This window comes from Malurus melanocephalus, unplaced genomic scaffold (assembly GCF_030028575.1).
Source record: "Malurus melanocephalus ecotype Western Australia unplaced genomic scaffold, MMel_1.1 scaffold_446, whole genome shotgun sequence".
NCBI lineage: Eukaryota > Metazoa > Chordata > Aves > Passeriformes > Maluridae > Malurus > Malurus melanocephalus.
This window is the reverse complement of record NW_026623678.1, coordinates 489,761-515,235: the sequence shown is the minus strand read 5'-3', so window position 1 is coordinate 515,235 and position 25,475 is coordinate 489,761. Positions and strand designations below refer to the sequence as shown.

The 25,475-nt window shown below is 36.9% G+C and overlaps 1 protein-coding gene across 5 annotated transcripts in view; it reads right to left on the bottom strand.

The window, feature by feature from the left end:
• Positions 1 to 25,475, bottom strand: part of EPHA7 (EPH receptor A7) — a 162,799-nt gene that overhangs the window by 8,514 nt on the left and 128,810 nt on the right. Inside the window, exons 8-17 of one of the 5 annotated variants that reach the window (XM_057380330.1) lie at positions 24,306 to 24,414; positions 23,557 to 23,612; positions 19,614 to 19,739; positions 15,299 to 15,484; positions 14,676 to 14,737; positions 13,490 to 13,699; positions 12,261 to 12,410; positions 7,588 to 7,781; positions 6,319 to 6,474; positions 902 to 5,149 (exon numbers count right to left, since the gene is read on the bottom strand). In XM_057380330.1, the coding sequence (XP_057236313.1) occupies positions 5,035 to 5,149; positions 6,319 to 6,474; positions 7,588 to 7,781; positions 12,261 to 12,410; positions 13,490 to 13,699; positions 14,676 to 14,737; positions 15,299 to 15,484; positions 19,614 to 19,739; positions 23,557 to 23,612; positions 24,306 to 24,414 (1,364 nt within the window). In that variant the 3' untranslated portion in view covers positions 902 to 5,034. Of the gene's footprint in view, positions 1 to 901; positions 5,150 to 6,318; positions 6,475 to 7,587; positions 7,782 to 12,260; positions 12,411 to 13,489; positions 13,700 to 14,675; positions 14,738 to 15,298; positions 15,485 to 19,613; positions 19,740 to 23,556; positions 23,613 to 24,305; positions 24,415 to 25,475 lie in introns of those variants that run through there. The other 4 variants (XM_057380331.1, XM_057380335.1, XM_057380334.1 and 1 more) reach the window with 4 other exon arrangements.

The following is a 25,475-nucleotide window of genomic DNA, read 5'->3' as shown; positions in this document are numbered from 1 at the left end:
CCCATTCCTTCCCAATTTGTTTTTGCAGGAACTTTAATTGCAGAACTGCCTATTTCCAAGTAAATAGAGGGCTGCACTATGCAAACAATAAAGATCTCTGTTTAAAAGTAATTGTTGGCTACATTTGAAACCCCTAAGGGAACATGAGAAAAAATGCAGTCTGCTGCCCAGAATTTCTTGTTTCACTAGAAATTTGTTTTAGACTAAGACTTTTGAGTTGTCTCACAAATCTCAAATCTACCATATGCAGGTCCATTACTAGGTAGCAGGGGAAAAAATTCRTCTGTTTCCACATATCAGTTAATTGATCACAAGTACAATCCTAACAGGTCCTGAAGATGGAGAAACCCTGCTGTGATAGTTGCTCAGCAAATCATAGCACCAACTGGCTGAATACCCCTGCAGCACCTGCTGCCAGAACGGCTCTTGGGCAAGAATTTGATTGCACTTTTCTTAAAACAGYGCTTGTCATTCTGTCTGGGAGCTGTTCTCTTCCATGAGAACCTCAAATGCCACTTGTTCAACATAAAACAAATAACACAAGCAACCCAACCAACGACCAAAGCCCACCAAATGCATATCATGAGCACATCAGTTTTTAACCACATGCAGGGAAGCAAGGAATAAAGGGTGTTTTAGCTCCAACATGTCACATAGATACTTGTAAAGGGTGAAATGACCAYTTTTTGGCTGAGTTGGCTTTCATTGCTTTCACAGCCAGTGAACTGCTTCATGCCTTCACTAGGTAACAGAATGTTGGCTGAACCTGCCCTTGTGGCAGGGTGTCTCTATATCGCCTGGCATTATGGCTGTAGCGACAAAATCACCATCTCAGCAGTAACCCAAAAGTCAGGGAATTAAAATCATTCTCAAAATTGGTATATATGAATTACTTAGAAAGTTAAGGACAAATTATTATTTTTTTTTTATTTCAACTACTAACCAATAAATGTAAAAAAATACCAACAACAAAACAAAAAGAAACCCCTTCATCCCCCACATTAAAGCAATAGTTTTTGTAACATTCAAAACAGTGGAAACTACTCATTGTATATTACTATTAGTGGAGAAAAGCAAATTTAATTTAAAATCATTTTTTCAAACTCCCTCAGTGGATGCCAGATAATTCAAGCTTAAACAAATATAAAAAACCTCATTTTAAATWGAAAATAATACAGACAGAGCTCAATTATTGAGATATTAAGGGCAACATTCAATTTGAGATACATTTAAGCATCTTTGCCTCCTGGAGATTTTTACATGACAAGGCTTTAGATAAACATGGTTTTGCAAACAGCAACTATCATATCTGATCACATAACCTCTGGACTAAAGCAGTATGTCAGCAGATATTTCTGATTACTTAAAATATTAAATAACTGTAATTTACTAGGCAGGTCTTCCTCAGAACAATCACAAAAATTTTCGAGAACTGATATCCACATACAAAAAGCATTTAAATGACCTGTTACAAGTCTCTGAATAATAGTAAAAAAAAAAAACCAAAAAAAAACACCTCTCTCTGTGATAAAGCCCAGTTTAAATGCATTCTGGGACATACCAGYGGTGGAGGAGCTGCCTTTCTATGACACTCGGCTTACAAGGAAAACTGTAGCAGCCAAGGACAGACAGGATTGGAATAATTTTACCTAACTTTAGCTCTATAAATATTAGATGCCTAATTTGAGCTAATCATCTGGGTTCCCTCTACAGGTAATGGAGACAAGCACTTCCAGAGGGAGAGTCATCCTGCTTTTTTTTAGGCATCTCTCTTCTAGATGCTTGTAGATGGATGAAATCAAGCAAGATCAGCCTCACTGACAGCCTGATAATCTGTTGTTAGCAATGCCCAATTTCCAATTCTTTGAAATGAAGCCAGAACTAAAATTATTTCTTTTTTTTTTTTTTTTTTTTTTTTTTTTTTTTTTTTNCATCATTTAGCCTTTCATTCTCCCTGTGACCCAACTTTTTCTTCAGTTCCTCCCATGAACATCAACTTTCTCTGGCACTTTATTTTGTTACCCTGGACTGTGTTTTCTGAAACCTGGGGAACTGCAACCAATGTCAATCCATTGCTGCTCTACCAGTTACAAATCCATTCACATGCATGTGCTCTAAGTTGCAGTAATGATCTGAACATTGAGATAAATTATCTGATTGATTGCGGTTGATCGCGATTGTGCTTTCTGGGTCTACTCTACCACTTTCAAATGTGTAAAAATCTGTGGCAACATTAAGGCAGTCAAGGTATATAGATGAATGCTAAAATATATTTACTATTCAAAGAAGATGGCTTAAATGAAACCAGGAAAATTAAGGAAGAAATACCGTCAGGGCCCTCCCTTGTACACGTGTGAGCCCAAGTCACCACACATGCTTCGAGGCCTCTGTGCATCACAATATTGAACAAGTCCTAAAGGTGAAGCCTCAGTTCTTTTGCATTTAGGGTTTGTAGGCTCTCAGCAATATCAGCACTGCTGCATCGCACCTTTGATGGCCAAGCCCTTAGAAACAGTAGCTGATATAATAAGGAAGCAGATGTCTGAACCTAAGACTCCTAAATTCTCAGCTGGGTGCCTAAAGCAGCAGCAAGACTGACAAGCACCTTGCCCAGCTGCCCACAGACACTCATCCCAGCCGTGAGGCACTTGGCATTCGTTATAACACAAAATGGATGTTTATTTATTGGGTATTTAATTATTGTGTTCTAACGGCTACTTGAAGTGCCCTGGCCGAGTGCTTGAGTGCACTAACTTCAACACTGGGCATGCAGTCTACTCTGTGCCTTACTCCTACAGCATTTTTAGAAAATTAATTTTAAAAATTAAAAAAACATCTTGAGCTGCATACGTGAAAATAACTCCATTTCTACTGAATGACAATCTAATACGAAATAAGAATAGTCACCTTTTTTTCTTACTCTGCCCAAATCCAGGCAATAAATTAGGCTTCTCAGCATGACTGTAAAGTGCTGTGAATTGTATAAACAATCATATATGGACACTGAAAAATAACCCTTATGCACATTGCATTATAGTTCCAAAAATATATTTACAGTCTATTACAAAGATTACAAATGGAAGTGTCTATGTATCAGGATTATGCTAGTTAAAAGCTTTTTACAGATTTTCTTCAACAAAGGAAGGAGGGAAACAAAAAATTAGTATAAMCAAACTGATTTTTCTAATGGAAAAAATAAATAAAATGACAAATATAACACTGTACAGTGATCTAAAAAGGGGGAGARAAAAGGAAGGGGGAAAATGATGCATTTAAGTTTTTGATAACTATCTTTGGTCCTAAATGTGGGAAAACACATTATGTCACACTGAATATACATGTTTGTTTGTGATGCTCTGCAAGTAAAATAGAAAAATATAGTGCATTTTCAATGTATTCAGAGCTCACTACACATAAATGTGTGTACAAAACAAGACAGTATAAATAAAATTTACAAGTTTTACAAAGGAACATTTACAAGGTTTTTCTTCCGTTTTTATTTTTTTTGTGTGGATGCCCACATTATCAAACCAGACCAATTTATGACTGATCCCTGGGATCTTTCTCTATCAAAATCAATATAAGCAGCCCAATTCTCTTTGGAAGTACAGCATTTCATTGCTGGGGTAGTTCACAATTTTCAGATTTTTTTTTAAAGCATTTCTCTCTGGTTCATATAYATTCTTGCAACATCTGTAAAGACACTGTTTATTATTGCTTATGGTAATTAAATACTTTAATCAAACAAAATTTATATATAATGGTGTAAAAAGATCTTCCATTGAGCAACTACCTTTGCATCTCTGTTCCTGATGAATGACTGTTGCATCTGTGTGACCACGCACACGCACATTTGTTCAGAGCAGCAAAAGCTTGTAAAAAAATTGAAAATTTTGAACTGCCCCTTGTCTCATGCTCTACAGTTCTCATATAAAAGCTATGTCCTTGTTCTGACAGCTGGACTGCATACGGCTTAAACTCATAGAAAATATACACCAGCTATTTCTCTTAGATTTGCTAATGCAGAGTACTGAAAAAAAAAGTGATGTGCTCAGATTAAACGGTTTAGGTAACACTGGAGAACTGCACCTGTGTTCTGAGACACTCCTACAATCACTTGTCCATTCAACGTTGCGTCTCAGCAGGTTTACAGTTGTAGATCTACACCTTAGAATATATCTCAGTTTAACTCTAGTCCATTAAAATCATCTTGCAAATGATTTGCTAAAAGTGCCTAGAACTACTTAGGGGTCATTATTGCTTTTCTTCTTCTTTAGTTTTTTTTTTTCTCTTTTATTTTCTTTTAAAAGATAGCATATGTATAACCTTAAAAAATTCTTTAAAAAATATCAGAGCTCTTGGCATCTTGCATTTTYCTGACTCCCTGCCAATTAGCTAGCCATGTCAATACGGTGCTGATTTAACAAAAGGAAATGGCACAAAAGGATACCAAAGTTCGGATAGATATACATTGCTTGGTCATGCTTCTTAAATCTCTAGGAACTCAAATAATCCTTCAGAGGTACCCAGTGTAGTAATGTGTCATTGAATTAGCACTAAAAAGGTCCAAAGATATAAACATCATACTAAAAGAAAGTCTTTATGAAGAATAAACACAAATGATTAAAAAAAGATTCAGAAATCACAGATTTAAGGAAAATATTTTGTTGAATTCAACAATAATATCATGATTTTATCTGACAAATATATTCTTTTTTAAATTTTTATGTACATTTAAAAAGTCTATTAGATAAAAAGGAGGTTAGAGAGCTCAAGGTGTTTGTATGTTTATTCAGGTAGTACTTTGTTTATTGTCACTGCTGTTTTCCTTGCCACCACTGGTGGATCCTAATTCCCTTTTCATAAATTCTGGTGGCACTTAGGAGTTCAAGTCTGTAGGTGCTTCTTGTAGCTCTTCTATTCACTGCAGGAAGGACCCAGGAAATCAAGTGTCTTCTAGCAGCACTTCATATATACTGAAGGCCAGTGCTGTTCTCTCAGTCTGTCACCTCCCTCATAAGGGAGAAATGTCTATCACACTTGGATGCCAGTGCCGTGTAAATGTAGCATTTGTGCTCTCATAGTCTGAATGCTGCTCATGATTTTCTTTTGATGACCAACCAACGTGATCCCTAAACTCATCACATCCCTGGGGAAGATAAATGCGTACATTGTTAATTTTTCAACTTAGACTGCTATTGTATGGTATTCAACTGTGAGTCAAAGCTAGAAAGTTGTTTGGACTACGGGCTTCTGACATTGCAGCTACGCTGTAACCTCAGCTCAGGACTGGGAAGTTCACACAGGCACTGTTCAACCTCTCAGTGAGGAGTGCAATTTCATGATAAATATCATGCAATTACACGGTGTGGGTCTCCACATCTGAGGAGGAGGTCACTATRTTTTACATCATGATAATCTTTCATTGTGGCTTTTAAGGGCACCCGAAGACAAAGATACTTCTCTTGTAAAATACTTTCGGGTGGCTTTCAGGAGAAAGTTATGTATAAATACAAGATTTTGGGGATCACAGTCTGATTCCTAAAGAGATGCCTAGTGAAAGCCTTTGCATATTGACACATACCCATCATGCAAATGAAAGAGGAGCARCTGTTTCAACTCTGCCCCAACTAGTGCTAGAAGCTTGTGGACTCTGATGACAGTTCCCAAGCTATAGGCTGAGACCCCTAGTGACAACAGGCAGATAAGAATAGGGTTGAAATCTTGAGAATGTTGGGTTAGAAACTTGCTTAGAAACCCACTGCTCTCTCAGAGGAATAACATGTTTGGCAACCACCAGGACAAGATAGCTGCTTTTGCAGGGTGCCAAGAAGACCTGTTTTAAGATGATAGTACTGATACAGGCCATGTTTGCCTCCAGAAAATTGTTTTGCTTCTACAGACTTATCCTGATGAAAAGTCCTGTCTTGCAGGACGCAGACAGCCCCCAGCCAATTAGAAGAAAATTCCACATCTTCCCAGAATACATTGGGAAAAAGGTACCRAATACGTTGTGGAGGTGTTATTTTCCTAGGCATACATACTTTGAAAGGGGCCATATTCTCCCTCAAATTCTAGTCCCTTGGTGTTATTTCAATTGTTCTGAAAAGCAGGGGAAAAAGTGATGCCACACAGAGGTAGCGGGGTATTTGCCCTTTCGTGAGATGTTCTAATACAACATCATTGGCTGCTAAAATGGCTGGTTTGACCCCAAGTACCATATCTGTACTCAGGGTAAAGTTTTGGAGTTGAACATTGGGTATTATTTTACCTAGAAATTCCCTAAATGCAAGTTAAACATGCCCAGTACTAACTTACTCAATAGTCATCCTGGCAACTGATTCAAGAGAGTTGTAGCCTGCTGCTGTGAAATTATCCTTATATCTTTCCATCTTAATAGCTTGTAACCATTCGCCTACGGAGCAGAAAGTGGTAAAATCGGGAGTGTTCTGGTCCAGAAGAGGGCTAATTGGTCTATGGAGAAGGAAAAAGGAAAGTAAGTTGTTTCCAAAGAGAGTAAAACATCAGGGAGTATTTAGCAAGGTGAGAGTCAAATAAGTTTTGGGTATTAAAAATGTCGAGAGTAGAAAGTAATAGGCCTTTATACACAGTTTAGGTTATTCTGTGAATAGCTCTTATCTAGTCTGTAGCTCACAATATGTACTTCCTAAGCTTATTCACATAAAAGATGAAAGGTCAGAGTGAGCAAAATCAGCCTAATGGACTGCTGTTGCCAACAGGAAATCAACCTTATTACCTACTATGACAGCAGCTGTCTCTAAGTTGCTGAGTAAAATAAAGATGCTATTCTTTTACGCATCTTAGAAAATATAGCAGTAACTATTCCCATTATTCAGTTGGATGGGACAAAACAAAGACAAGGGAAGAGCAGAGACACAAAGTCAGTTGCTTAAGGTCACACAGCAAATCAGTCAGTAGAAGAATCAGGAGCAGAACACAGGCCAGTTGATTCCCTAGTGCAGTGATCTAACTAGCAGATCAAAAGATTACCATGATTAAATAATTCACCTGAAATTTATGAAGAAGCCATTAAAAACTACACCATGAAATACAATGAGATGCAATCACTGAAAGGAGTTAAAGCCAGAAAATGAGAGATAAAAATCTAGAGTGTAGCATGTCAAGGTACATTGGCCAAGCATGAGTACTGTTAATTGCTATTTCTACTGTAGCAGTTCCTAGGGCAAGGGATGCATCATATAAAACTACAACAGACAATGATCCTTGCCCTCCAGATTTTATGATTTTAAGAAACAAGGAAAACATAGACTAGTGGTGCGAGTGCGGAAAGAGTGATGAGCAGGCAGTAGTTTACTGAGAAATGTGTTAGTTCCACGGTATTTACTTTATTTTSCTTTTTTTTTTTCTCTAAGAAAGTCCTTTTTTGGCTTAGTTTAGCATGGTAAAAAAGAAGGGCAAATGAGGGAAGAGAAGAGCAGGGAACAGAAAGAAGAAGGAACTGAAAGACAGATGAAATAAGTGTGAACTGGAACCAGCCACCAAGCAGAACATCCAGAGCCCAGCCATGTGCACCGCCGTAAGAACACACACTAAAGCTTTTCTTACCTGCTACAGGTTCCCAGCGGGGTTTTCAAGCTGTTTGGATTTCTAATCATTTTGTCCAGAATGCCAACTATCTGCTCAAACTTTGGCCTTTCACCGCGTTCCTTCTGCCAACAATCCAGCATCAGCTGGTGCAGTCCTGCTGGGCAATCCATGGGTGCTGGCAAACGATAGCCTTCTTCGATTGCTTTTATAACCTAGTAGCCAACATAGTTAATMATTTTTCATCRAGAATAATTTAAAGAATATGTATCRCTACCCAATTCAAATATATAGGAAAAAATAAAACAAAATAAAATAAAAATTAAATCAATAAACTAAAATTTGCCATCGGTGTTGCAAAAACGTGAGTCTGTTGTTTTGACACTACCCTTCAGGTTTTCAAATAATTTCCCCAATCTTATCTTTGGGCTTATTAAGCATATTGTTCTATATGTGCAGAACATAGCTGTATTACCTAGACAAGTGAGTAGCAGGAAACAACAATTAAATTCACCAAGGGAGCAACAGATAGATTGATAAATGGAGTTATTTCAGAAAGCATTATTACTTGCCCCAAGGTTTTTATGAAAGAGTGGTGGTAGAAGTAACTGACTTTTAAATGGATAGATATCTGTGCATGCACATATAAAATACAAGAAGCCTGAAGGTATTATAAAAGGATCCAAGAAAAATGTTTAGCAGATAGAAATTGTTAGGGGAAAAAAGTTGTATTCTATGTCTAGCCATGTTATATTAATGATAAAGCAGCAGAACTGTGCCATGTGAGAGAGAAAAACCTGGGTAAATGCTATTTTAATGTATCACAGAAAGTTAGATTTAATAARAGATGCTGCTGGATGAAGATATGATCAAAGGAGAGCATAAATGTCTGAACCAAGAATTACACCCACCCATTGGCTTCCTTAGCCAAGTCCATTTGGATTTAAGTAAAAAATAAAAATGGATAAAGTAAAATCACAGCAAACTGCTGTAAACCTTGAGGGCAGAATAAAAAAGCACATCAGGAAGCAAGACAGATAAGAAAAGCTAGTGAAAAAGGGCTAAAACACTGTTCATGGGGGATTTCAASTATACTGACATTGACTGACACAGCAGCATTGGAATTGCTAAGGAAGGGTGCTTGTTCCTGAAGGGCAGTGCATAGGACTGTCTTCATTCATTTCGTATAGAAAGCAAGATCAGAAGCTATTCTGGATGTAGCTCTGGGAAGCAGATACGGTATTATAAACTAAGTTGTTCAATATCCAGGTTTTAGTAAAAATAATAACCTCAGAGAGAAAATATTCTGTAGATTATTTCTGTGTGAGACAACGCAAAAGCAGTGGACTGCAAAGTAGACAGAACTGCAGACAATACAGAACGACCTTCAAAAAGCTGGCTGAAATCCAGCCAGGTTTTGTATCAAAACCTTTTGCATAAAAGAAATTTTGTGAAAAGAGAAGGCATAGCCCAGTGGTAGGGCACTGACTGCAGGTTTGTGTCACAGAATGTCCTTACGACCTCAGGGAAGTTGCCTCATCTCCCTAGGCCTCAGTTTTCTCTCTGAACATTTAGAATGACAGTACTGTCCTACAGCTCAAAAATGACTGAGAAATATTCAATTCCTGCAGAAACATCCACACCTTGAAGAATGACTGCAGTGACCTTTTAGAAACATTGAAGTTGTCTGTCAGAGAGGGTGTGGAGAGAGGTTTTCTGCAGAAGAACGGGGAAATTGGAAGAACAGAACTATACAGGAAAGTAAATATTAAAAGTAAAATGTAAGATCCTTTAGAGCTATATTAAGAGGAAAAAGAAAAGAACAGTTCCTTATGCTTAGAAGTAGTAGTGGAATAAAAGTGAAACAAATACTACAGTGTGCTAAAGACAATTGCTGTGCTGTGAAAAGCAATGTGAAAATTTCTGACCTTCTAAACGGCAAAAGGTATTGAACACTTTGAGCATGTCACATATGACTTACAAAAAACGAAGAAGTTGCTTAAGAGGTCAGAAGACAGAGATTACCAATGAGGAGTAAAAAAGTAGGTGCCAGCGACAACAGTGCAACCACCAAAATATCTCATTTCCTTAGAACTGGCAAACTATCTACATAAGACTATATCCAAGGGAGAGTAAAAACCTGAATGAAAGGATCACAACAGGCGTTTTTCCCATTCACTACGATCTGAAGAGAGACTGTAAGAGAAGTGGGAATCAAGATGATGATACTGTTTTTGAAAGGCTTTAGTGATACATCAGAATCAGCTTCTCTGATGTGCATTCTGAGCAAGAAGGATGAAACTGGGAAATATAAAATAATGAGCCAGCTAGAGATGGATGGAATTGCTGTGAATATCCAAAACATTAAAAAAAATATTCTAAAATATTGATAAATAAAGTATGACAAGTGTCCACCCTGTAAGAAAGGAGGAGGTGGGATTCAAAAAATCAGCATTCTAAAACAATAAAATAGATGCAGGAACTAATCTTTTTTTAATAAGCAAATCTACAAAGAGAAAACAGCAGGAGTTCTTACTAATAGAAATGATTTATATTATTTACACWTTCTCCAATTTGTTTTTGAAATTCTGCTTTTGCTGCAAAAAGAGTAAAAGGGAATACTGTTAAGACTATGCTTTTATCATAGTCATGCTGTCTCAGGGTGTAAAGCAGAATAGGACTGGGTCTGTTCACTTTATATACTGGATGCCAACAAGGAGGTACGGCATGCAGGTAATCGGACAGTGTAATGTTGTAACTCTGATTACAGGCATATCTTAATAAAACAAATTAATAATTATAATAATGCCAAGAAACCAGAAGTATAACAAATAAACTTTTAAGCCTAAATTCTTGCCCTTTTCTGAAGAACGGACCTGCACTRTGGTCAGTAACAAAATGAGAGCAAGAACATCAGCAGTCTGATAGGGGAATAGGGGGTTTGAGGGCTACTGTTGCTAGCAAGGATTAAGCTGAGGCAAGCCTACTGCTCAGGGAAGTTTAACAACTCTGTCTATCATCTGTGYTCAGCCTGCTGTGCCTCTGCAGGGAGTTTGCAGGATGAGCGCTCTCTTGGTGCACCCTAACTCCAGGTAATTGCTAAAAGAAGGGCTTTGCTTTAAAAGAGCTCACAATGCAAATTTGTATCCTCCATCCACCTAAAGGAATGACTTAAAGGAAGAAGGGCAGAATTTAAGAAATTATGTCTAAAGATCCAAAGTCAGGGAAATCTATTATTTAGGAGATCTGGTCTGGTCTATGATTACACCCATGTCCACTTTTAAGCAAAATGATACACTTAAAATACGTAAAATGAGTGCAAATTAGAAGAACACATTTAGAACTTTTCATTCCCCTTAAATACTCCAGCTGGTAACTTTGAGGAAGAATAAATAACAAATAATTAGGTGATTCTAAATTTTTGTATCACAGATTATCTGTGGATTGGTAGGATGTGTATATGGTGTGGGAGGACAYGCTTGACAATCACAGCACACAAGAATATTTGGAATTATTTTACCAAGAAATTGATGCATCTTTTAACTGTGTGCTATTGAAGCTTATCAGGAAAGATGCTAAAAAGGGATAACACTTTAAGAAGTGGCAATTAGCTATTTTTTGGAAGAGGCTCAGTCATGTGCTTTACATGCAGTTTTCAATAGAAGGAATACTTTCCAAAATCTAGTAAGAAGCATAAAGATATCAAAATTTCTCCTCTATTCTTCCTTATTGTTCCCTGAAAGATAGGTAAGGTTTGCCTCTGAGGCATCTTATATTCCTGTCAGACTTCTTTTATGTTTGAATCTAGTACAGAAGGAAGGTGTCAAAAGAAATGAAACTCTACTGGGTGTCTGGGGAATGTAAATATTTCTCTTTCTCTGCCCCAAGGACTTGTTTGCCCATATTTTGACAGTCCATGAAATCTTTGACACTGAGACCTGTCAAATATTAACAACTTTGCACTATGCCAAACTGACTCATCATCTACACTTTTATCTTTTTCTTTCAACTTTGATGTTGATCATTCAATCAAAAATTAAAATAACAATTAAAAAACCCACTCAAGCCCCCACCTGAAGAACTTTATATGATATTCTTACTGACATCTTTCACACCTGTATGGCTTTTTCCTGTGTAATTTCTATATTAATAGATACTCCTGTCAGAAATCAAGATTAACACCCATCTGTTCTATTACTGCTGACCTGTTGCTCTGGATCATATTTTATGCAAACAAGGGTACTCTTAAATCAGCATAATTAACTTGAAAAAGCCAAAGTAGGTCATTAATTGCCACTCAGATTTTCAACTTTTTTTTTCAAATGATTAATCATTTCTCTAAGGTCAGAAACCTCAGAATTATTTTTTATTGGAAAAAAAAAATTAATTCTTTCAATGCTTAAGCATAGCAAAGACTGTGAAGAACACATATTACTATTTTCAGTGTTCCAGTTTTACTTGATACTTAGGACAGAAACCTACAACATCCAAGTGGCAGAGGAAAGATTTTGATTTTGGTAAACTGTGAAAGCTCTGTAACCTTTTCCTTTTGTGACAACGATACAGTACTTTGACAAATCTTATTTCTAAAGCTGCATTTTATGCATTTAGAGTGAAATGCATATGTATGTGTTTAGAATACGTAATTTTTGTTTTACTAACACACATGAACACTCACAAACAGACAAACCTACATCTTGATTTGACATGTCCCAGTATGGTCGTTCTCCATAAGACATTACTTCCCACATAACTATTCCGTAGCTCCACACATCACTGGCTGATGTAAATTTACGGTACTGAATGGCCTCTGGAGCTGTCCATCTCACTGGAATTTTTCCACCCTATGGAATAAAGACAAAAAAAAAAAAAAAAAAAGAAGAAAATTCTTTTTTTTTTTTTCCCAAACAGATTTTTCATATAATCTTCCATAGAATGCATTTAATTATTTCCATCAACATCAAAAGCAGCACTTACATGATCAACTATGGTTAACCAATTGCAGAATTTTCAAAAGTGTCTAAGGAATTTGGGCATCTTAAAAAATACTTAAAAAATAGATACTAAGATACCTGTTAAAGCTAAACTGGATTAATTTCTCTGGAAGTGGTTATCTTTCCACTGACTGTAAAGGGCTGGTTAGATGTCTGATTTACACTAGCCATTTAACTCCTGGCTGGCTGAAGCCAGGTGAGGGAAATCCCAACCTGTGCATATAAGTCCCACTGAGTTTTCATATGGCTCCTCTGAAATCTTGCTCTGACACTTTTAAACCAGGATCCCACTTGGAGACCAATGGCAGAAGTGACAGCTGCGAACACCGGTGTGGTTTCCTGGATCCCTGTGCCTGTYGGAGCAGATTCCAGGGGCCCCTCCTTCCCTCAGCATGAGAAAATAGGTACAGGGAGGCCCCGTGGGTGGGAAAGTGGAGATGGCTCAACAAAAGAATAAAGAGCATACTGTGCCCTGATGAATGCATATTTAAGAAAAGCGTCCCACCCAAAAGCAAAGGAAAATGCAGGAGCTGAGCTTTGTCACAGACTCGCCTCAAGCTACTCAACTCTTTGGTGAGATAAAGTCTAGCCTGAAAAATAGTAATAGCCTACAAATATTTTAATTGACTCATAGTAAATTAGATGCTTAACATTTTTGTGGGTAAAACTTCCTTATTTGTTCAATCAGAAAACCATGAGGAATGGAATAATGAAGATACTGAGCAAAATTTTTAAAACTTTATCAAATAAAAATGTGCGTTCTGGCAAAAATATTATTTCCTAATTAGAGACAGATCTCTGCAGAGACTCTTTCTTTTGACTGGTTAACATTTCCCAAGCAATTAGGTACTTCTCTTACATATACTCTTCAAAATATACACTTCTTCTTAATAACTACAAAACTACAAAACCCCACTGATTTATCTTACAGTTGTAGTGTAGACAGCCTCTGGATCATCTTCTATAACTCGGGAAAGGCCAAAGTCTGATACTTTACAAACAAGGTTGCTGTTGACAAGAATATTGCGTGCTGCAAGATCCCTGTGTACATATCCCATATCGGCCAAATATCTCATTCCAGCAGCAATTCCTCTCAACATTCCCACTAGCTGAATGACTGTAAATTGCCCATCATGTTTCTGGAGGGAAGAAAGGAGCAGCAATTCTTGTTAGTATAGCTGAGAAAAGAAATAAGAGTTAGTTTTATGACTTCAGCTTTCTACTTATTTACTCCTCCTGTGGCAAGGAAACTCACTTCAAACACACTTTATTCAGAGATAAAGCAGTACATACAATTAAGAAATGTGTAATTAATGTACTGATAGTAACAAAACATGCTAACCACTACACATTTCTCACTAAATCATGTTAGCTCAAGTCACTTCTAAGATAGATTATATAACGAAGTTTCCTAAYGTTCTTATAGTTTGCTTTTATGCTCTTCATCTCTCAGCAAAATTATTTGTATCAAGAAAATAGAGATTATCTCCTTTTTGGAACCATAGGTGCTGATAATTTTTATTCATATCTTAGGGTTTATTAAAAAAAAAATAAAATTTGTTCTCTGTAGAATGTTTACACATCATGTCATACTGTCTTGCATACCTGCTAACGAGTCAGAACTGGCGACTTCACAACAAACTTAAAAATACTAAATTGTTGTGACTGCATTTCTTTTTCCTTTGTTCATCTCTCAAATAGAATCATAGTTCATTTAGGGATTCTTTTGTGGTGATTTCCACCAYGCTGACACAATAAAATTCTGTTCCCGAAAGACAGAAGTTTGGGCTTCAGGTATCAGTGGTTTTAATTTCAACTGGTGGCAATAATAAAACCCACCATCTCTATGCCACACTAAATCACATAAGTTCCTAAAATGTCCCCACATAATCCTGTCTGATTCTCTCATTTCTGATCTGGTTTTCTGAAGTAACATAGAGACCTGCTATTATTTGTCAAAACTCAATTTCAACCTGAAAACCATTTAAATTATAATARTATCATGCATGTATACATACATATATGCACATCTATAAGACATATTTTTTWAAAAAATCAGTATATCATATATGTCACTTTTAATATGTTTATATACATTTTCATTTTGGTACTCACCCTAAGAAATGCATCTAAGGCCCCATTCTCCATGTATTCTATTACAATCATAACTGGTTTCCCTGAAAGAAAAGAAGACAGATATTTGAGAACTGTAAAACAAATGGAGTGCCTTTTCTTTGATAAAACACACGTTATGCCTTTGAAGGACTGAATCATTCAGACATTGAACATTTCTGAGCCCTCCAGCACTGTTACTGAGCTCTAATTTCTTAAATATCTGCATGGAAAGCGGTCATGATTCACAAAATCGAACCATACAAATCAAAAAGTCAGTGTGTTCTCCTAACTCCTGCTGTGTGAACAGGACTCTGGAATAATGACACTTCAGATAATATGAAAGGACATGAGAAACCTTATCTCTCTGCATGGTCGTTGAGGGTAAATGAAACTAGAAAAATAATATGTTTCAAAGTACTTCATCTTTTAATCATGTGTGCATCTAAATCTTTTTTCCTCAGGTTGTAGCATAAAGTAAGTATTGTTTTAGTTAGTTACGCATCAGGAGAAAATCCATTAGGGGTGTGCAGTCTGTTTATAATTTGAATCTTTGACCATGAATAAGGCAGAGTAATTTCTGCCATCATGCTGTTATTTGACTGACAGACWGAGCTGCTGCTTACCTCTGGTAACGACTCCTTCCAAGTGAACCACGTTGGGATGGTCAAACTGCCCCATGATGCTCGCTTCACACAGGAAATCCCTCCTCTGCTTCTCAGTGTAGCCAACTTTCAGAGTTTTTATGGCTACTGCAACGTCCCTCTTGCCAGGAAGCTTTAGACGCCCRCTGCACACCTCACCAAACTCTCCTAAAATGAAGTAGATCAGTGTTGAATTATTCTGAATACTGGTAATTTTTTAGGCCTTGATTCAAATAGCCACCTAAGTGTGTGTTTAAATTCAACATGTTCATATTTGAAATTGATTACTTAGGTATGCACCTTAAATGAATTGCTGACCCTTGTGGAATAAATACTTCAGTTCAGCCAACTGACAAGGCACTTATTTGAACATTTTAAGACTTGCTAGTAATTTCTTGCACTTTTTAATAAATAGGAAATATAAATGAAGTGGCTTTCATAAGAAAACACTATTACTGAAGTAGTAATGCCATTCCTAAACAAAAATGCCATTCTTCTCTACATGGTTTCCTTGCTATCTTTAGTTCCAATGGGCTTTTTTCTTTCAAAARGCAGCTCTTGCAGAGCTGCTTTTAATTTAGCATCCTTATGGTGTTAAATGAAGCACTACATTATTACCTTCAAGCAGGATAATTTAYTTTACAGATTATGAAATGAAAGGTGTGACTTGTAACAATTTTGTTACATTAAACAAACAGAAGCAAATGTTTCAACTTTGTAAAAGGTTCTAAACCTACAGACAATTGGAACTTGAAGACGCCTGTGATAAAAAAGACCAAGCAGCCAGCAAGARTACAAAAAGAAAAGCTCCAACAACCAAATTTGGAAGAGAAGTAATTTGACTCCATCAGACAGGAAAGAGGATGGAAGTATGAGAGATGTGGAACTGAAYGGCAATACATCTACCTCACTATTAACAAGATTATGAAAGATTTAGGAATTGTCCCTTGCCTCACAGCTGTGTCAGCAGAGAGAAAAAGCGAGATCTTCAATTTTGCAGACAGGAAGAAAAATCTCCTTGTACACATAGAACAAAAAGGTAGTAACATATCTTAAACTGAATAAAAGGRAACATCTCTTTAAAAAGAAAGATTAATCACAAAAATATTTAATAATCTGGTACTTTGCAAATTCATCTGGAGTTTGAGAGATATGGTTCCAAATCCCTCCTCCAAATCAAATCATGCCAGAAATTTATGTCCTGCATACCTGTGGAGTGCCTTAACATTAAGCTGTTACATATACACAAATATGCAGACACTCCTAGATCTAAGGCATGTTTTAGGAGGAGTGCTAAAAAAGTGATTGAACCAGACAAGACCTAAAAAGAGAGTTTGATTAAAGAATCCTTCTGGGAGAAACCTTGTGGGATCAGAACTTACATGGACATWCACACTGGCAAGGTTTCTGACTGTCAGTGGAGAGAGGTATGCTTGGAAATTGCGCTGAGTGCCTGAAGAGACAAATGTTGGAGCATCCTAATGGATGGGCTCCAAGAAGTCTTGTTCATGCCACAGTCAGTCTGTGAAYGCTACTGTTCTCCTATCATCCCCAACAGCAGAGCTTTGGGAAAGGAAAAAGCAGTATCTGGGTCTGGYTTCACAGATCATCCACAAAGGTAGAACTTTGACCATTTCCAGCTGACATGTTAGAGCAATCTCCACTCAGTATGGCTCTTTTTATGAATYTTATCAGAGGTGACTGCGCATAGAATCCAACCCCTCCCTCATGTTCTATGCTAGCTGAACCAAGGTTAGCTCAAATCAGTGTCCTTCAGCCCTGTTAATACCATGCTGTACCTAAGATAATTGACCACACAATGCTCCTGCCTGCAGATCATCCTCAAACATCCTCGGGCACTGAGCTAAGAATGCCATGAGGTACAGCTGTTACACAACAACTAGCTGCTCAAGCCCCTAGCTCAGTGCCTCAACCTCCCTCCTGCACTTCATTAGCAACACGGATGACTATTAATGAATTCACCACTCACCTCACTCACAGCTCCYAACTGCAAGAACTTACTAGAGGGTAACAATTTTCTCTAGCAGTACTTTCCAAAATTGTTTCATGCCATGCTGAAAACAAGATGTGAGTACAGGAGTGTGTCTGTGTGYCTGTGATATTTCAGAGCCAGGTAATTAGGATACTTGGCACAGGAGACACTAAGGCTTAACTCCTTTCCAGCTCTCTGTGATCCAATTTTGATTGATTTCCAAAGGCAGATCACACACACTCGGGCAAACCAGAAACTTGAACCTGTATGTTATGTGCTTCAGGCCAGGATGCTAGCCAATGAGCTACTTTTATTCCCAAGAAAATACTACATTCAGCTGAAATGATGCCCAAAAATAAACTGGAAAATATGACAAGAAGAGAGGGAATACTGCACAGCCGCACAGCCACCAGCTCAGCATGTCAACAAAGCAGAGGCTAAAACAAAGGATGTGCAATATGAGCAACTTAACATAGTGGACACCATACTCTGTATCTGACAGGTGGCCGCAGCGGGATGGTAATGAAAATGTTGGCAAGGAAAGCACATATCCCTCATGCAAATTGAGCACAAGCATACTTGCACCCTGTCTGTGTCTGAGAGACGTGGCACTACTCGATAGTTGATGTGGCCAGCATTGCTGATGCATATTGAGATTGCTAAGTGCCTTTTCTGGTGCTKTCACTAGCAGAAATTCCATATTCTTCTTTGATGTATGAGTTTCAGCTGCTGCTTTGGGTCTGTTCTCTTCTGCTGTTCCTGGACTGCATTTCATTTCACTCCTTTTTGCTATTTACATCAACAGGTTAAAGCCATAGCTAAACACCATACACAATATGCTTTCACCACTGCACTCCTAATTAACTTTCTTCAGAATGACTACTGACACACGTTAGTTATTTTTGCTATCAGTTATACTCATTAAAATCAGGAATAATTTCATCTGCAGTCAAGAAAATTAACATTCTGGAATTTGTCATAACAGTGAAAATGCATTTTAAACTGTATACTCTGCATCTCAAGTGTTTTCAGCATTTTGTTTAGAAGGCATTAGCAAAATCCAACTGAATATATCTTTGTGCTCTGAACTGTTGCTATGCTGGTAGCTTTTTAACTCGAAGCAAAAGAYAAAGCTCAGCATTTTTTCTATGCTAATCTTGCACATTGCGTATTTATTAAAAGAGATGCTGCCATTCTAGCACCACAAAAATTACCAGTTAGCAAGGGCTGGATTCTTATGCTCTTACTCATCTGAAGGAATAATTTGCTCAGCAGTGTGGTTAATTTCAACACTACTACTCCTTGATTAAGACATGATTCAACAAGAGTGGGGTTACTTTAAAAAGGCGTTGTGAATTCTAAGTGTAAAGATTTTTTTACAGGTAAAACAACTTATTTTAGAGCTATTTCTTCTTCTGTTTTTATATAATGCCAYAATATGTAATTTACAGTCTCAAACTATAGGGTGATTTTAAAAGTATTCTTCTAATACTTGTATAAAACAACAGGAAAGCAAAAGAACATTTCCTCCAGGAATCTGAAGTATTTGATATTTTTCTTACTCATGGAAACTTAATTTCACTACACGGAGTAGTGCAATAAAAATGTCACATATCTTATTAATGCAAACAAATGAAACTGCCTTTTTAGAGCATGAACACCATGGCTTAAGTAGGTGGTAGACAGTTCAAGAGGAAAAAAAAAGCAGTGTAGTGCTGGTGCAATTACAATCAGTCATAAGAAGTTAAACAATAACTTTTTGTATTCATAAAATATCAAAAAGAAAAATGGTAGAAGGAAAAACAGCCTTAGGGAAGATTTTGTTATACAGAAACAAGACCTTCCTAGTGTCTGTTTAAGACTTTGTGCTGCAGCCAGTTTTCCTTACTCACATGAACAAAGCTGCAGAGGCCAAAAAGCCCCCTTGCAAAAGGCAAGCGAGCAGAATTTGCACAAATTCCTAACGCCTTTACTGTGACAGTAAATAATGGGCAGCACCACTGGCCCACTCCCCCCAATTCCAATTTTAACAGCAGATACATGATTAGAAACCCATAAGCTTTCAATGTCAAGCAAGACTTTTAATTTACTCATTTATTTGGGCTTTTTTAGTTGTTTTTGGGCTTTTCCCCTGTTTGCTTTTACATTTTAGAAGCGAGTGCAGCTTCATTGCTCTTAACCACTCTGGCAAATGCAGAAAGTTCTTCTGTACCTGAGGTATAATTATTTGCCTGTCATTATGATGTATGAGTTTCGATCCCGGCTAAATGGAACAGTTGAATCAGGAAGCCACGGCAGCCTTACCTGCGCCAATCACACGCTCAATTTTAATACAAGAGGCATCTAGCTCCTTGGCGAATTGATGGACAGCTCTATTTGGGTCCTCGTAGGTTTCAGGGTCAATGTAGGTTTTGGTGCCTGGAAATTTAACTGTAATGATGTAAGAAAGCATGACTGTGATGAAGCAAAAGCACTTATTGTGCAGTCAGCCCAGGAATTTCATTATGCAGAGTGCTCCTTGGAMGAGTGAACCTGTTTCCATGCTGCCTGAGTCAGAGCCGCTCTGAGAGGCAACCTTAGTTTTAGGCATCATCTGCAAGCATGCTGACACAAGTACACAATACCATCTCTAAAAAATGACTAACATTAGCATCTGCATCTCCTCTTGAACTGAAAGAAGTAATAAATATTAAATAGTGCTTAATGGAATAAAATGCAAGGGTTGAGTGGGAGTAAAACCAAAGTGCGGGGAAAGGGTATAAGACCAGCAGAGATGAAAGTTTCTTTTCTGTGTAAGGACAGCTTACCCTCCTGACCCAGGATGTGCAAACAGCATTTCTCCATGTTACTTCTCTCCTCTAGTGGGATTTGAAAGGTTTCTCCACCCCCTTGAATTTGCTTAAACTTCTAAATATAATATTGTTTGCAGACTGTTGCAACAGCCAAACTATTCACAGCACTTAGAAATTACATCTTTATGTGCATTTCTTGCACTGTAATATGAACATGAGAGAAACACTTGTAACCAACTTGTAAAGCCACAGGAAGGGAAAGTGGCCTCTGTGGCAYAATCATCTCCCCTCTCAAGCACCTAAGTGAATAATATGTATCAACTTGTTTTTTGCTAATTCCTTCTCCACACTTAGTGCAACTCAGGCAGCATAGTGCTCTGGCCAGCATGCAGTTTTTTTTTCCTTAGTTTGCTGATGATTCAGGTAAATTATTTTTTGCTCTTCTGGTCAAAGTAAAAACTCCTGGTGATAGTAGAGCAACCCTCGAAATCTATTAATCAAGCAATTTTTTATTAAATAAATTTGCTCACAAGGATTATACTCTTGAGCTTTAATTAAATCAGTGAATTAAAAYTCAATATGAAAATGCAAAAATGTTCCTCTGTTAATTGATATACTGATATACAAGAACAGGATCAAAAGTAAATACAAAACATAAATAATTTACAATTACTTCGTATCTTTTAATTTAACATGAAACATATTCAATTTGAAAATATATTGGAAAACAGCTAAGTAATCATGTGCATTTAGGTTTTAGATGGTATTAATTACCTATATCCACAAACCATAAGAAAGAAAAAAAACCTAGAGAAATTGTTTCAGTAATATAATGAAATTACAGCCAGGGAAATGATTTGAAATGTTGCCAAGATGTTGTTATCTGTCATATCATGTATTTATACAGATGTTCTTATAGTTGTATTGGAAATTTAAATGCTGCAAATTTTTAAATTTTTAAACACTTATTTCTTAAAACCAAAAGAGACTGGAGAAAATGAGAATTAAGCAGTAGGTTGACCTGCTGGAGTAGTGGTTTAAGCAAGGAGATGGAGAAGGAGACATCCTCTTGTGTTAGTGATAAAGGGCCTGGACTGGAAGTAACCTTGTGAATCTCAAGTGGGCCTCTGATGGTTCTTTATTCAAGCTGTCATAAAACATTTTGACAGGCCAAGGCTATTCTGGCATAGCAAYGTGAAATAATGCTGGCCTGCATTTGCAGACATTGTTAGATGAGAAAGGGAGGAGGAAACCAAATATAAATCTGAATTGCTTGACTAAACTCCTCCATTGTACTTGTATCTTCAAGTGTAGCACTTGAGGTCATAGAGAGATGAAGGGAACTGAAATGAAATATATGATAGTCCATTAAATGAACTGCTTTAAAATATGTTTGCTTGTAAGGTTTTGCTCTAAGTAAGTGCTTGTTGTAAGTTACATTTTTGAAAATCCAGTCTGGTACCTCAGTGCAGAAGAATGTTGTCTAGACATTATGGAGCAAAAGGGCACCAAACTGGTGCTCACAGCYCTGTGACCATGCTGGTGACCACAGCACTGGGTTCCATCTCATTCTGTACATGGCCATCAAATGAAATTAAATACTACACTTACAATCAACAGACAATGAAAAACTAGTTTGGTGAGAGGAGGCTTGTATTTGGTGCCACGATTTAAGAAAGACTGTGTATGCTCAATATTCACAATAATTTGCTAGATAATCACATTTCTTGAAAGTAAAATGAGAGAAATGAATATTTATAAAAGCTCACCATTTCTGCATCAACTATCAATTATTACGTAGCAGCTTTCATATTAATTACACTTTCACTAAAATAAAAAATAATGTCACCAATAATGGAGATAAGAAATTATTTAGCTAGCATACTCCTTTTGTTCATATTCTGACATACAAGAATACATCGTTGATCTTTTCCTTCAAGGACATAATGGGGATTTTAAAAGTGAAATCAGTAGCTCTTCTGGAGATGTGAAAAGCTTATAATGCATTATGAGAGGCAAATTTCAAATCCATCACTCCCAGAATAGCAGCATTTAAGTAAAATCAGATTTTTGTCAAATTCTTTAAAATCAACTGCACTTCAAAGTGTGTGATAAATAATTCCTGCCTCATTATTATTTTTCACCTCTCTGGCACAGTTTATAAATTGACTGCCTAAAGTTGCAATGATGTCAYTACTGAGTTTGACACTCACTGCATTTAAACAACTTAGGTAGCCACACACCCAATCTCAGGAAATGTGATAATTTTCCAGCTGATTTTTTCAGCRAAGAAAGGTAAAACAGAACCTTGATCTCATTTTGAGGGAAGCTTTGGATGGAAYTATTCATTTAAAGAGAAATACACTGAGAAAATGCTAAGAATTTATGACTAGTGACTACTTTATTTTCCATGTGACATTACTTTTAGAAAATAGCGCACGATTTTAATGTATCTAAAACAAACTGTATTGTTTTCATAAAAAATATAATAATCTAATGGACTTAAACTACAGCTGTAGGTAATTATTGGTAGAAAACAAAGGCTAAATACTGTATAGCTTGACTAAATGGCAAGTTGTACTAATATAAGAGTGACCAGGTATGGAGAAGACTGGAAACCCAGGCATTGTCCTGTGTCAGAACTTATGTTCAGTTTAATTCTGTGATTTTTTTCTATTATGGTTGCTCAAARTAATTTTGCAACTAAGTTTACCACACTTCCTGAGTTAATGACTAATTCTAAAAGAAATTAAAATATTCCTCTCCCCTTACATTTTCAATTGTCATTAACCAAAAAAAAAAGATGTGTTTTATTGAGTTTTCCCRGAGTTCTAATATAAGTTGAGATGGTAGACATGATTTTAACAAGAGAGGCTTTAGGTATTACCCATAGCTAGGCAAGTGATTCCAGATCACAGAACGGTAATGAAGTGGCTGACCTTTCCTTTCACATTAAATATTCTATTTTTAAGGACATTATATTTTGTAAATATTGATGGTACTGAATTCACAGTAGCAGAAAACAGCTCCTGAGCAGAACAGCTTCATTTTAGGGTGATGCACTGACTCACACCTTCTTAATCAGAATTTTGCCTGAGGTAAAGATCAGTCACTTAGGTAAAGGTCTCTTGAATACCCGACCTCAGAGGGATCATTAGAACAACGTGAAACATGTATTCAAAGCAACCAAACGAAAACAAAAAATGCAGAATGAAAACAACAGTATATCATAGACATGTATAGAAATAAAACCATCTGTGTGAGCAATGTTGACTTTAATCTGCATTCTTTTTGTGTAGGTCACATTTTTACAGTGTTTAACTTCCCGCATGCTATTTACACAGCATTTTCGAATTTCCTATGGCATAATCTTTCATGGAGTCTTGGTTTAGTATTGTCTACACTATTGCAATTGAGAATTTTTGAAAGGCGGGAAAAAAAAGCAAAACACTTACAATGAAAATAAAGTTCTTCATCCCCTTCTTGATCTGCTTTGCTATAGCCACAATGCCTGAAAAAAAAAAGGTAAAATATCAGTTTTATTGATAAATAATGATTTACTTCTCACCTCTATAGTCCTGACAAAGTCAGTTCTGCAGGCTGAGATTTTCAGGCACTGAGCACCTAACTGCTGTAGGCCCTTTGAAACATTCACCCATAATTCTATTGACAGCAGAGTTTTAAATAAATCATGAACAGTTGCAATCAAAAGGCTTTTGTATCAAATACCAGTCAGGACAGGTCCTAGAGAAAAAATTCTAGTTCTGGTGAAAGGCTTCTACAGATAAAACAGAGGATTAAAGAACTTGAAAGTAGAACACTGTTTTACATGAGGTTATTCTTAAACTCACTGCTGTGTCTCTTTTTCTTGAATGTAAAGTCATTTAAAGGCTGATCAGATAAAGTGTCAGACTTCTCCATGTGAGAAAACTGAACAGAAAGAGAGACTTTGAGGAGTGCAGGTAAAGAACATGCTAGGGGTTCCTTTTGCAGCACATTTACATAGGACAAAAAGAACATCTTGATATAAGTATCTTGCCAAAGAAAGAGGACAAACCATATAATTGATAATGGGATTTAAATGAAAACTGTCCTTACTAAGAATAATTTCTGGTTCAATTTTGCAAATTACTATCCCAGGTTCAACTATGTCTCAAGAGTTCACAAGAATGGTGTCAGATGTCCTTATGCCCATCAAAGATACCTTCGTCCGATGATGAATCCAAACACCATGAAGACCAGGATGATAGTTCCTGCCACAGCAACCACAGCTATGATAATAACAGGATTCTGTTCACTGGAAACAGCTGTGGCTACAAACAGAGCACAGAGCTGAGATTAGTTAAAAATTAATCCCTACAAAGGGACTTGGAAAATTCAAATCAATCATCATGAATTGTAGACCGTCTACTGTTATAGATTGCCTTTGTCTGAAACAATCACATTGATAAAGTCAATCTAAAGAAGGGCCTCTATTGGAAATTCAGCTAAAGGTTGTACCAGTTAATGACTGTCTACATTGAATTAAAAGAAGCCAAACTGTAATTTCCTTGGCCAAAGTGGTACAACCATTAGCAGAAAGTCAGCACCACTAACATCTGTCACTTCCCCTCCATACTACTGCTTTGCTGCCTCCTGTTTTGACTCCCTCCTAAACAGGAAGACCTGGATATCCTTGTAAGGAGGGAAAATAGAAGAGTAATCCCTGAAGAACTGCTTCTAGCCTCCCCTCTAAAACTCAGTGATATGACTTTGAGGGTTTCCAAGGAAATAGTGTCTTTAAGAAAAATGTTTGAGCTGAAACACTATTAACACAGATTTCCTCGGCAGCATATTTCAATCTCTTACTGCTATTAATCATTGTAAATGGCTATTATTACTTACCATTTGTTTCTGTTAGCAACAAAAAGGTGCTTCCACATTAACACAAAATGGAATTCTCCATGCTTCAGAGAATTTACATGCTAAATATCCACACATTATCGCTCTTTTTATTCAGATATGCCAATTCTATTAATATATGYAAATGTATACATGTCACATTAATGTAAACTGAGGATGTAAATACTTAGCCTGAGAAACCTTGAGGCTTGTTAGATACATTGCTTGCCTGACATCTAATAAGGGGCACCATGTAGTCAGACACATTAAATAAGCACAGCTCTACTGAACTCTGTGGAGCTGTAGTGGTTTGTAACAGTGAGGATCTAAACTGGGAGATGAATAGAGGATGAGACATTTGGAACTAAGAGCCACCTGGAATCACAGAATCATAAAATCACAGAATCATTTAGGTTGGAAAACACCTCCAAAATCATCAAGTCCTATCTCTGACTAAACAGCACCATCTCAACTAAAAAATAGCCCTAAATGT